The 13,864-nt window shown below is 42.6% G+C and overlaps 1 protein-coding gene across 1 annotated transcript in view; it reads left to right on the top strand.

Annotated features, from left to right (window-relative positions):
- Window positions 1-12,994, top strand: part of NUP160 (nucleoporin 160) — a 64,601-nt gene extending 51,607 nt beyond the window's left edge. The window contains exons 28-36 of the mRNA XM_089675839.1: window positions 753-913; window positions 1,184-1,244; window positions 3,474-3,584; window positions 4,876-4,999; window positions 5,106-5,207; window positions 7,442-7,583; window positions 8,246-8,371; window positions 10,605-10,709; window positions 12,775-12,994. Coding sequence (XP_089531965.1) covers window positions 753-913; window positions 1,184-1,244; window positions 3,474-3,584; window positions 4,876-4,999; window positions 5,106-5,207; window positions 7,442-7,583; window positions 8,246-8,371; window positions 10,605-10,709; window positions 12,775-12,864 — 1,022 coding nt within the window. The 3' untranslated portion in view covers window positions 12,865-12,994. The remainder of the gene's footprint in view (window positions 1-752; window positions 914-1,183; window positions 1,245-3,473; window positions 3,585-4,875; window positions 5,000-5,105; window positions 5,208-7,441; window positions 7,584-8,245; window positions 8,372-10,604; window positions 10,710-12,774) is intronic.
- The last annotated feature ends 870 nt before the right edge of the window (window positions 12,995-13,864 follow it).

Below are 13,864 nucleotides of genomic sequence, written 5' to 3'. Positions count from 1 at the left end.
TCATTCTTGTATGTCAGTGTTTCTCAACTCCAGTCCTCATGGACCCCCAACAGGTTATGTTTTCAGGATTTCCCTCAGATGAAACAGCTGTGGTAATTACTAAGGCAGTGAAACTGATCAAATCACCTGTGCAAAATAATGGAAATCCTGAAAACATGACCTGTTGGGGGTCCATGAGGACTGGAGTTGAGAAACACTGTTGTATGTACACAGTGTGGCTGGGTTCCCCAAAAAACCTGTGCACAAAGAATCTGGTGCATAGTAACCAATCAGCTTTCAGGTTTTATTGTCAAAGCTTAATTGAACAAGCAGTTAGAATCCCATTTGTTACTATGCACAGCTGCTCCAGATTCTGTGTGCATTAGTTTTAGTAAATTCCCCCCCCCCCCCATAGTTTGTTGTGGCGGAACATGAATGGCCTCCACAGAGCCCTGAGGTCAATCGTACTGAATATCTTTGCGATGACTTGGAAAGGAAATTGTAAGCCAGGTCTTCTCATCCAACGTAGTATGCATGGAAAGCCTGCCTTCAAAAGTAGAGGCTATTATAGCCACAAAGGGGAGTTGGGTGTGGCAAATCCATATTAATGCCAGTGGTTTTGGAATGGGGATGTGTAAAAAGTTTATATCTGTGATGGTCTCGTGTCCACAAACGTTTGGCCATACAGTAGAAGTTCTCCCATCCAAAACACCTGTATGATTTGAACTGCCATCTCTTTTCTGTGTCTAACTATACCATTGTATCTTTTTCAGCTGGAACAGTCATGTTTGAATACGGAATGCGACTTGGCAGGGAGGTCCGAACGTTAAGAGGTCTTCAGAAGCAAATGAACTCTTACTTGGCATGCCTAGGTTGTTTACGGCTAATTCGCCCTGAGTATGCCTGGATAGTGCAGCCGGCCTCCGGAGCTGTGGTACTAACTTGAATTTTTTTGTTTTTTTACTAAGAACGTGTGTGCTATTCATATATTATTACAGCACTTTGCACATTACTAGAGCACACTAACGTCATCAGTGTTCTCCAAGTATATGGATGATTAGGGTCCTTGTCAGTGGTCTCTACCTACAGAAAGCTACCTTTTTAGCATGTTCACATCTCAGGAGCTCTCTGTATGTAAGATTTTGGGTTTATGTATAGTGTGTAAAATGTAACTTTTTATTTTTTTCACTAAATTTAAATACAGTATGAGCGCCCAGGATCATCTCCGAAAAGGACCCACGATGGAGAGTGCCCTCCAGCTCCAAGTAAGTTGGTTTCTATTAGACAATTGAGGTATTATTTTTTCTTATTCTCACTCTCTAAACAACTCCCCAGACCAATTTTTCCCCTAGATAATCTAGCAAGTTTATATCTGCTTTTACTTAACAAAAACTCCAGCATTCCTTTTTAACCACTTGCTCTCCGGAGGATTTATTATATTATTATTTCCGTCCTTTTTTTTTCCCACTAATTGAGCTTTCTTTCGGTGGTATTTGATTGATTGCCTGTGTGTATTTTCCTTTTTTGCGTTTACATTTACAAATGGCGGTACAGATACTAGAATTTTTATAAATGTATTTTTACTAGTAATGGCGGCGATCAGCGACTTATAGCGGGACTGCGGTGGGCATTCTGACACTGGGGGGGAACTGACTTGGTGTCACTGACATCCCCAGTGACACCAATATAGTGATCATTGCTAAAAAAAAAAAAAAAGCACTGACATTGTACTAATAGCACTGGGCAGGAAGGGGTTAACATGAGGGGCGCTCAAAGGGTTAACTGTGTGCTGGGAGTGTTTTACTAGGAGGGGGTGGTGTGTTGGTGCTTCACTGTAAGCACACTGCTCTGGAAGCCATCCAGAGCAGTGTGCCCGAGCCAACAGGGAGGAGGACTGTTAGTAAACAAAGCAGTCGTCCTCCCTGTTGGAGATGCTCGGTAATCACCTGCTGGGACCCGGTGATTGACAGCCGTGGTTTAACAGGACAGGTTCCCCTCAGAACAGGCCTCGCCATGGTTGACCAAAGAAGTTGAGTGCACGTGCTCAGCATCATATCCAGAGGATGTCTTTGGGAAATAGATGTATGAGTGCTGCCAGCATTGCTGCAGAGGTTGAAGGGGTGGGGGCTCAGCCTGTCAGTGCTCAGACCATACGCCTCACACTGCATCAAATTGGTCTGCATGGCTGTCCCAGAAGGAAACCTCTCCTAAAGATGATACAAGAAAGCCTGCAAACAGTTTGCTGAAGACTAGCAAACTAAGGATATGGATTCCTGGAACCATGTTCTGTGGTCTGATGAGACCAAGATCAACTTATTTGGTTCAGATGGTGTCAAGCGTGTGTGGCGGCAACCAGGTGAGGAGTACAAAGACAAGTGTGTCTTCCCTACAGTCAAGCATGGTTGTGGGAGTGTCATGGTCTGGGGCTGCATGAGTGCTGCCAGCACTGGGGAGCTACAGTTCATTGAAGGAACCATGAATGCCAACATGTATTGTGACATACTGAAGCAGAGCATGATCCCCTCCCTTCGGAGACTGGGCCGCAGGGCAGTATTCCAACATAACGACCCCAAACACACCTCCAAGACAACCACTGCCTTGCTAAAGAAGCTGAGGGTAAAGGTGATGGCCTGACCAAGCATGTCTCCAGACCTAAACCCTATTGAGCATCTGTGGGGCATCCTCAAACGGAAGGTGGAGGAGCGCAAGGTCTCTAACATCCACCAGCTCTGTGATGTCATCATGGAGGAGTGGAAGAGGACTCCAGTGGCAACCTGTGAAGCTCTGGTGAACTCCATGCCCAAGAGGGTTAAGTCAGTGCTGGAAAATAATGGCGGCCACACAAAATATTGACACTTTGGGCCCAATTTGGACATTTCCACTAAGGGGTGTACTCACTTTTGTTGCCAGCAGTTTAGACATTAATGGCTGTGTGTTGAGTCATTTTAAGGGGAAAGCAAATTTACATGTTATACAAGCTGTACACTCACTATGTCACATTGTAGCAAAGTGTCATTTCTTCGGTGTTGTCACATGAAAAGAGAGAATAAAATATTTACAAAAATGTGAGGGGTGGACTCTGTGTGAGACTATATATGTATATGTGATTTTGCATACCCCTGCTGCCCTGTAGCAGTATATCTGCTGTAGGGTGGTCAGGATGTGGTTAAACTGATGTCACTTTATTACTAAGAGTTTGACAGGGATTTAGCACCAAGAAGTGCCATCCTCTGTCATGAGAATGTATCCATTGCCAAGGAAATGATGGGTGGCCTTTTGGCCCATTCATGTAAATGAAGCCGTTAGTAATGAAGAGATACCAGGTTTGGAGAGCGTGCAAGGTTTATGGCAGATTTAAAATGGTTGTGCTGCTCTCAGGCAACTTTCATTTTTTTTTTGATGTCAGGTTCATTTTAGGATTCCTGATTTTCAAAACCTTCATTGATTTTGTCTCAGTCATGCCACACGTTTAACAACATTGTATTGTTTACCAGGAAGTAGTCAAATTGAGATTCTGGAGCTGAAAGACTTGAAGAAGGAGTATATCCTCGCTCAGACACGGTTGACACTGGCTCAGTATGATAGCAGTACAGCAGCAATAGCTGGTAAGAGAATGCAAGAAGTGTGTTGGGTGATGTCTAGGTATAACTGGATTTGTAGTTTTAAAGCCGATAGAGATCGATTGCTTAAAGGCTACGTTCACCACTAAAAACATGTTACATGTTGCACCTGTATATAGGGTGAAACATGTTCCTAACCATCTGCCGTCCACCAGCAAAGCCCTCCCCCTCTGTGACAGTGTGCAAAGGTTCTTCTACCCACAGCTACGTCATTCACAGAGATTTCTGAGTGAATAAACTACCAATTCCTTCCACCACTGTGGGCGATGGCTTGTGATTCTCAATAGACTAACAGCATGATAATCCTTTTACTTGTAGTCCACTGACACTTCCTCCAGCTTTCTGTCTGAATGCCTATACAGGGGTATGAGCAGAAAGCTGTAGAAGAGTGTGCAGGAGCCTGACATTACAGGGTATGAGCAGAAAGCTGTAGAAGAGTGTGCAGGAGCCTGACATTACAGGGGTATGAGCAGAAAGCTGTAGAAGAGTGTGCAGGAGCCTGACATTACAGGGGTATGAGCAGAAAGCTGTAGAAGAGTGTGCAGGAGCCTGACATTACAGGGGTATGAGCAGAAAGCTGTAGAAGAGTGTGCAGGAGCCTGACATTACACCTACAATCCCTTGATTGCTGGTGCAGTGCTTTGCAGGATCCTGTTGGGGGGGGGGGGGGGTCTAATGCACATCTTTTTTTTTTTTTTTTTTTTTGCAAAAATATGTACATTTATTTTTTTCTTAAAGGTGAACTTTGGATGAGGTCACATGTTAAAATGTCAGTTTCTTTAATGCAGACATTCTAGTTAAATATATATACTTGTGCATTTGTAAGTCCTAAAGGTCCTCAGGTGCAGCATGCCTGCTAAATGTTGAAATTGGGTTTCCATTAGTAGATCCTTCTCTAAAACGTGATCTGTGGAAGAAGGGAGAGACAGTAGGAGATATCTCAGGGTGGGTATTCATAATTTGATGGTTTTGACTGGTAGCCCAAAAAGCAGACAGAAAGAGTCAGAGACACTCCACAAATGACTGTGAAAAGTGTTGTGCCAACTTTAAAGCAAAGCTGGGGTGGATTACAAGAGATTATTATTGCTTTGCAACTCACTGGCAATGCTATGGTGGTATCAGTGTATTTATTGTCATTAAGTCTTTATTGAAAATTTTTAACAAGAGGTTCAATAAATGGCAGAGGGAGTACTGTAGCAATGGCAAGTCATATAGGTAGGGCATAACTGTATCAGTGTATTTAATGATTTTGTCCTTTTTCCATAAATCTTTATAGGAAGTGCATCAGCTGAAGAAATGGTGGCCTTGTTGGTTCAGGCAGGCCTCTTTGATACTGCCATTTCCCTGTGTCAAACATTCAGCCTTTCTCTGGTTTCTGTGTTTGAGGGATTGGCATACAAGTAAGTAATCAAACTGTGCTCATCAATAAACATGCCATAGTAGGACAGGTGTGTGTTTAATGTGTAGTGTATAATTCGTATGACATGATTTTCTCCTGATTAACAGATGCATTAACTTACAAAATGGCGGAGAGGCTGCACAAGCTGAGGCTTGGCAATGGCTGTCTGCCAATCAATTGTCTTCTGTAGTCACCACCAAGGAAACAAGGTAGGATTGAATGTGACAACAACCTCCTTTTATTTAGGTCCTTAACCTTATTTATTTTAATAATATGAAGAATAAGACATTTTTTGTGTGTTCTGGTCATGACTTGTATGTGCTTGTACATTATGCTGAATATATCCCTCAATAAGAGGCATCATGAAATGGTTGATTTATTCCCTAATGTATTGTCAGTTCACCAGCTGCATTCTTACATTTTACTGTAAAATGCATCAGATAAAACAATTCAGCCACCTTCTCTGAGTTCTACACATGGCATAAATTAAAACTGCTGCCCTCCCCGTTCAGTACTTGGCTTTTATAGTATTGAAGCTGAGCCATTCGGGATTAGTGAACTTTGACCCAACAATCACCCCTACATTTGCTGAACCTGGGAGCACATACTGCAGCTCCTAATTCTGGTTTCAGATCTTCAGTAAACATCTGTTGGCTTCAAGCAGGTTTTGCAGTGCTGTCACAAGAGTCACACAAAGCAGATCAGAAGAACATCAAATGTACTCTTTAATGAATTCCCAGTTAGGCTTCTTACACTGATGCCAGAAACACAGGCCCTAATACTGGCGGCACCACCTGCTTAAAGACCATTACCAGTTTTGGCATGAACAGAAAACAAATGTATGAGTATATATATATAATGTGTGTGTATACAAGGAGATAAGTATTTGATCCCCTGCTGATTTTGAATGTTTTTCCGCTCACAAAGAAATGATCAGTCTAAAAATCGAATGGTAGCTGTATTACTTGTAACACCGAGAGACAGAATAGCAACAAAAAATTTAAAAGTCTGCATGTCTGACAAATTATATACTGATTTGCATGTTCATGAGGGGAAATAAGTATTTGATCCCCTATCATTCAGCAGGATTTCTGGCTACCAGGTGTCTTTCATACAGGTAACAAGCTGAGATTATAAGCAGTCTCTTAAAGGGAGTGCTGCTAATCTTTTTGTTACCTGTTTAAAAGACACCTGTCTACAGGAGCAATCAAACAATCAGATTCCAAACTCTCCTCCATGGCGAAGACCAGACAGCTTTCCAAGGATGTCAGGGACGAGACTGTAGACCTACACAAGGCTGGACTGAGCTACAAAACTATCGCCAAGCAACTTGGTGAGAAGGCGACAACAGTTGGTGCAATCGTTCGCAAATGGAAGAAACGCAAAACAACTGTCAGTCTCCCTAGATCTGGTGCACCATGCAAGATCTCACCTCGTGGAGTGTCAATGATCATGAGAACAGTGAGGAATCACCCCAGAACTACACGTGAGGATCTTGTCAATGATCTCCAGGCAGCTGTGACCACAGTCAAAATCAAGCTCTTTGGCATCAATTCAACTCGCCGTGTTTGTAGGAGGAGGAATGCTGCCTATGACCCCAAGAACACCATCCCAACTGTCAAACATGGTTGTGGAAACATTTCTGCTTTGGGGGTGTTTTTCTGCTAAGGGGACAGGAGAACTGCACCGCATTTAAGGGACGATGAACGGGGAAATGTACCATCAAATCTTGGGTGAGAACCTTCTTCCCTCAGCCAGGGCATTGAAAATGGGTCGTGGATGGGTGTTCCAGCATGACAATGACCCAAAACTCACAGCCAAGGCAACAAAGGAGTGGCTCAGGAAGAAGCACATTAAGGTCCCGGAGTGGCCTAGCCAGTCTCCAGACCTTAATCCGATTGAAAATCTGTGGAGGGAGCTGAAAGTTCGAGTTGCCAAACGTCAGCCACCAAACCTTAATGACTTGAAGAGGATCTGCCAAGAGGAGTGGGCCAAAATCCCTCCTGAGATGTGTGCAAACCTGGTGGCCAACTACAGGAAACGTCTGACCTCTGATTGCCAACAAGGGATTTGCCACCAAGTACTAAGTCATGCTTTGTGAAGGGGATCAAATACTTATTTCCCTCACGAACATGCAAATTAGTGCATCATTTGTTAGACATGCATTTCTTTTGGATTTTTTTGTTGCTATTCTGTCTGTGTTACAATACACCTACCATTCGATTTTTAGACTTCTCATTTCTTTGTGAGTGGGCAAACATTCTATATCAGTAGGGGATCAAATACTTTTAAATAAATAAATATATATATATAATTACACAAACACACATGGTTTTTCAAAATGGTAAGCAATTAACACCAGCAAAGGGAATAATGCTTTCACATGGCTCTGGTTCTGTCACATTTGTTATATAGACAAGTAAATTTGTTGATTTTTCTCTAGCGCTGTAGATGAAGCCTGGAGGTTATTAACTTCCTATCTGGAAAAATATGAATCGCAGAACAATTTGTATCATCGCTGTGTCATTAATAAGCTGCTCTCTCATGGAGTTCCTCTGCCCACCTGGCTAACGAACAGCTATAAGGTTTGTTGTTTTACATCATATATCTTATTCACTGTAAGGGTTGAAGCGCCATTACATCTGGAACTGTGACTGCAAAATAGGACTTTTTCAGGATGTTAAATCAGGTGCATGTAATAAAAACAAAGCAGGAGAGTGATTGCTGCACAGTTGCATTGGGGTTTGTATGTGGAGTTGAGCATTGTTAGTTTAATGTCAAACTTTTCTTTTGGATAGCTTGCAGAAGGATTTGAACCCCTGCTGGGTTTTTATTGCTCCTTATTCCTACTCTGAGGGATTCCCGCTTTCTATTTGTCTTGGTGACCATTGTTACTGGGACTGAAGTGGAGGGGCAATCTGAATGTTTTCATTTGTTATTAGAACAGGATGTGAGGGGAAATGATGCACTGGGGTCAGCAGTCAAAGACTCACTAGGGTTTCTCTCACTCTCTGCTGTGTTTCTGGGAGATTAAAGGGGAAAACGTTCCAACGTGACCCAAGAAGCAAAAAAAACAGGGTTTTTTACCATTCCTACTCCATTAAAAGCTTGACTTTAGATATACTTTATGGAACCTTGTTTACACCTCCAGCTATTGTGAAACTCCAAATATCAGGTTTCCTGATGCTGAAAGAAAATACAGGAACGTTTGTATGTTTGGTCCATAAATGTTCATGTTTCTCTGCAGGTGGTGGATTCAGCAGAACTGCTCCGGATGTATTTGAAGTATGATCTTCTGGATGAGGCTGCAGACTTAGTATTGCAATACGTGGATGCCATTTTGGGGAAAGGTCATCAGTACTTTGGAATAGAGGTAAGTGTGAACTTGGATAGTGCTGCACAATTTACTAATCTTGTCAAAGCCCAGTTGAAGTTGCAAAAATATATATGCAGAGCTGCCACTCTCATGTAGGGTGCCTGCTTGCAATACAGAAAGATGGAAAAAGAGGTTTCAGCATAGTCGCTGCTGATTTCCAAGCCTGTGTCTTGTTTATCAGCACCTGGTGCCCTCTGCTCAGTTTGGAGATGTAAAGCAAGTTTTTTTCTTTTGAGGCTTGTGCATCACATTGTGACTGGTTTTGATTCATACTTAAGGTGGGAATACATGATTAGAAAATCAACCTATCGGTCATATGACGACCGAGAGGCATTCGTTCGTTGGTAGAAATCATGGCCCATATTAACCAATCGAAAAAAATCGTTTGTCGGTCAATACGTAGTGTTGACTTCTTCCGTACAAGTGGAAGTGATGCGGTGTGCGTGTGACCTTGTAGCCACACCCTTCCGGCCAGAGCGAGCGAAATACACAATTACCAGCAATGAGTATAATATAGTTTATTACATTATCTATATACATAAATAGTGATACATAAAATATAATCTGCAGAATTCTGGTTTCATTATCTCATTAGGCCAATCTACTTTTGACATTTGGATTTATCGTTCGTGTTTACGAAGATTCCTTGGACATAAACATCCGGATCATCTTCTGTTTCCACTCATGCGTGATAGCGCTTGATAGATTTTTTTTCGTACGACCACCGCATAGAAAATCGGTCGTTCATATGCGAAACGATAACTTTTTTCATTCACAATATCATTATCGGTTAAAACATCCTGCTCATCAACAAAGAGAAAATCGCTCGATCAGTGGTTTCACAAAATGTTTTGTATGATTTTCTTACCTTGTGTACGGGGCATTAAACTTTCATACAGGAGCCTTTAGTTTCACTTTAAGAGCCAGTTCACACTGTGCCTGCATCTGAATCTCACAGGAATGTGCTGTGCATTTCTGTGTGATTCACATGCGGTTCTGTATGATTTTAATGGGCTGAAATCGCACCGCACCAAAAGAAGTGCATGTACTACTTTTTAAAACGCACTGTACAGACGATCAAAAAGGTTTAGATACATCTTCAGGCAATCATTCAGAACATTTGACCTAAGAAAAAGGTGAGAGTCCTTTTGTTTAACCAAATGGCGCAAGCCTCAATTGTGCCTAACTGAAATATACATTAAAAAAAATCACCTAAAGAAAACAATATGAAGTCTGAAGGAAACATTCTAAAAAGAGTGTTCTTAGCAGTGGAGGGAACAAGTATACAGAGAATGTCATGTAAGGTCACTGGGAATACTAGTTGTTTTATAGAGGAGGAGGAGAATGGTACGTGGATAGGTCCCAATGCTCCCATATGGTTTCAGAGAAAGGAATGGCGTCCCTACGAGGAGCAGTCAGGTACTCCAGTCTCCTAACTTCTCTTTTGACTTTCAGCAAGTCGGACAAAGAGGGTGTTTTGGTGGATAACCAGTGTAGAGGAATGGCTCTCCTGGCTGCTGTCAGGACGTGCATAGTTAATTTTTTGGCTCGTTTGAATAGACCTGAAAAAGGTAGGCTCAAGAAGGAGGGAGACCTTCAGGAGTTGATGCAAAAGGGTGAGAACTTCTCTCCAAAATGGTTTAATACACCCACAGAGCCAGAATATATGAAAGAGAGATCCAACATCTTGACCACATCTCTAGCATACAGCAGAGACATTCGGGTTCTGAGCATGAAGAACCTCAGGTGTTTTGTACCAAAACATCATCATTTTGTAAGTGTTTTCTTCAATTACTGCACACCTAGATGATTTGGATGCAGAGTCCCAGATCTTGCTCCACTAGTTTTGCATGCGGTTTGAATTGCACAGGCATGCACAGTATGTTCCTGTGCGATTCAGATGCAGGCATGGTGTGAACCGGACCTCAAGTAATTTTGCCAGGTGTCTTACTTTGACTGTCTAGCTGACCATAGTAAGATCCCCTGCTGTCACATTAACAGACCTGGTCAGGTATGGCCCCCTCTCCTTCTCTGCAGTACAGTTCTTTGTGAGGATCCCATGCTCAGGGGGGCATGGCACTTGCCCATCTCTGCCAGTACAGAACAGTGCAATGTGAGGGCTAGAAGCAGCATTTTCATTAAGCAGGGCTTTAACACATTACAACAGTGTGAGATTAGAATTGAGCTTTCAGTTCAACCCAATAGTTAATGAACTGTACTTGTTCCCCAGCTACCGCTGTCTGCCGTTTCTCCTCTGGTGTGGTTGCCATACTCTTCTGTTGACCATCTCCTACAAGCGTTGGAAGAGAACAGCAATAATCAGCACAACAGAGATGTAAGTGCTTCTGGAAATGGTTGTCATTTCTCATAAATATTAGTAGAACTCTGCTAAGCACTGTTTTTTCATCCAAAAATTTGGGGGGGAGCTGCAGATATTTGTAAAACTGCCTTTTTTTTTTTTTTTGATAAACTGGAAATCTTTAAGAGCTGTGCTACATTGGTGATTGTATGACTTTGGGCCCCTTTCACACAGAGAGGATATTGTTCCAATCAGCAGGGGATCGGCTAATGGATCCCCTGCTGATTGGAGCAGAGTGGTTGGATGACACATCTGTGTCCGCTCAGTTTCTGCAGAGCGAATACAGGCGGAGCTCCCGCTTTGCTGTACATGCGGCTGGGAGTAAACAGAATGCACTGTCCATTTACACCAGACTACAATCCACTGCTCCTAAACGGAAGAGGACATAGTCCCCTACTGGTTTTTAGGGTTTTTGTTTTTTACTGACCTGGAGGTAGGCAGGTGTAATCAGACACAAGTTTTTAAACCCACATGTCCATAGAGCTGAATGGACCTTCTGATCAAATACACCTGAAAAACTGACAGGCAGACCTGATCAGAAAGGTCGTGTGACAGGGGCCTAAATATTGCGCAGTTTAATAAATTGTGTCCCCAACAGAATTAATGAAATGGATGGAACAGTAAGCACATGAATGATTGTTAGCAGCACAGTCATCCAACTGACAGTTTAAAGGACCTTGGTACCCCCAAAAAGCTAGGGCACAGACCAGCTCTGTGATTTACTTTATGGATCTCAGTGGAAGAATACAATTTACATGACTGGCTTTAGGTCCCTAGAGTTAAACTGCAAAAATTTGTAAAAATTATTTTTGCAGTGGGACTATGCCAACAACCCAACCCCCCCCCCCCCGCCATTGGAATAAGCAAATTAACGGTTTTACTCACTAACAATGCTTTACTTAGAGTCCATTGCGGAATAAAGGAAGGAATCAGACAGAAATGCAGCATCTACCTGCTAGAAAGTAGGTTGCAGCCTTGCAAACCTGGGAGCCAGGTACTTGGTGCCAAGAAGTACTCATTGTTCTATTAGAGTGCTCCTTGATCAGAATCTGTCATACTGACTGTGAGGGGTTGAATTTAGGGTTCCCTCAGTGATCTCACGATTACACACTTGTTGTTTCTGTTGGCCTAAGCAATTCTCGGGGTTTTCCATGGAAAGTCATGTATCAGTGAGGTGGTTGTCTGTTCTATCAGCCTTGATAGGCATGGAGATCCTTGGGATCAAGTGAAAAGCTTAGAGCCTTCTTGCCTTCCTTTACCAGGACAAGATGGTGGGCTTTAACACTCACCTGACATACATGTGTCCATGGACAGCTGAGGATTTTGTGCTTAGAATGTGCCCACTGTGTATTCCCACAGTCCATGAAAGACAGCTCCCAGTCTCTAGTAAAGATCAGGAGCTGATGGATGGGCTCCCAGTCCTATGACTGCCAGTTGTAGAGGTCACATGATCAGATAATCTGTCCCACTGCCCAGGTGTAAATACCCAGTGGAAGGGATGCTGGGTGGGAAGGGGATAATACAAACATACATACGTGTGTGTTTTTATATATATATATATATATATCTCAGCTGGACCTGGTATCAGCCTGTTGACACAGGGCACAGTTCATCAGATCTCAGACTGGGAGAGCAGTCAGTTCTGCTGCAGCACGCTGATAAAAAGAGAGTGAAGACATGAATTATCAGTCTGCTTCTTCTTTCACTGCGGGCATGCTCCCAGGCTGCGCTGTGTGCATCCGTACACACACATCGCAGGTAAGCCATGGCCCTGCTCCCTCCTCACAGGCATTTGATAGCCTATGGCTCCTGCCTGTGAGACTAGAAAGTGGACCAGCAGTGCTGCAGCCAAAGACAATACTGGATTGGTGAGTGTTTGGGACAAGGGTGGCTAGGACCAGTGGTGGAGCATTTTTACCCTAATACATATAATGCATTAAGGCAAAAGAAAGTTTTGACTTAAGATCCAAAGAAAGTTTGTATTTTGTGCCTCTGGTATTGGAAGAACCATTCACACCCCCTGTCCTTGATATCTTCACAGTTACTTGACAAGCTCAAGGCTAAACTGGATGACTATTTCCACCAGCTGGAAGCCTCCACCGAAAACCTGCAGGCCATTCGGAGAAGCTAGCCATCGTCTCTGCCTTGCATATTTTTGGAAAATACATTTCCACACCGAATTTGTATTTATGTTGGAAACGTCTGAAATGTCTCAATCCGCTATTTTTTGTAAAATAATAAATATTTTCTATTAAGCTGTAGATTACTTATATTTTTATAGTTGTACTGTAATGTTTGTATATAACAGATTGTTGAAGATCGGCGAATAAAATCTCTAAAGGAAGCTTGTTCTGAAAGATATAAAAAGGCTGCCATTCCATAACATTTCTGGGAAAGTGCTTGCTGCCTGGCTGGCACGGTTGTCAGTGCATTCTGAGTTACCGAGCTGGAACAAACATGCAGATCAGAAGTTGGGACTTAATTTTCCATGTGCTTGTTTCAGGTCATTGGCTCAATTTTAAAGCCATTGGATTAGCATCTGTAGAAAAAACGATGAGCGTGCCAAGCCATGGAAATTGGTCCAGATACAGTTTGTATTTTTGTTTTTATATGAGTTGATAGCCAACATGTTGGTGGGTTGTAAAACCATCCACCTTCATCCACACTACAACATAAATAAGAGTGGGTATTGTGGGTTTTTTTCCTCTGCGTTGGACTAAAAACTGAACTTGACACGCTAGGAGAGTAGCACACTGTTGGTGGTAGGTTGCCTGGATCCAGGCAGATGGTTTTGCTGTTAAACTGGTTAGTCAGTGTTGATGGGAGGGAATCCCTCCCATGGAGCCATTGTGTTCTCCTAGAGAGCCTACACTGCTGGGAGAACAGCGATATTGATAGCTACTGGTAAAAATCTGACGTGGTTGTGCCCAAGTCACACAACAATTGAATTGGGTACAATCAGCCTGCCCATAGATGGTAAGATTCCCTGCTGAACTGGCCAACATTCTAAACATGTATGGCCAGCTTAGCAGTGAGCAACACAAGTTGTCCATTTAAACCTTTTAACCAGAAAGGATCTTTTTGTTTTCCTTTTTTTTTTTTTTTTTTTTTTTTTTCTTCCTCATATTTTT

Source organism: Staurois parvus, unplaced genomic scaffold (genome assembly GCF_062004578.1).
Source record: "Staurois parvus isolate SC_StPar_1 unplaced genomic scaffold, SC_StPar_1.0 ptg000159l, whole genome shotgun sequence".
Lineage (NCBI taxonomy): Eukaryota > Metazoa > Chordata > Amphibia > Anura > Ranidae > Staurois > Staurois parvus.
The sequence above is the reverse complement of the archived record's forward strand: the minus strand, read 5'-3'. Positions and strand labels throughout refer to the sequence as shown.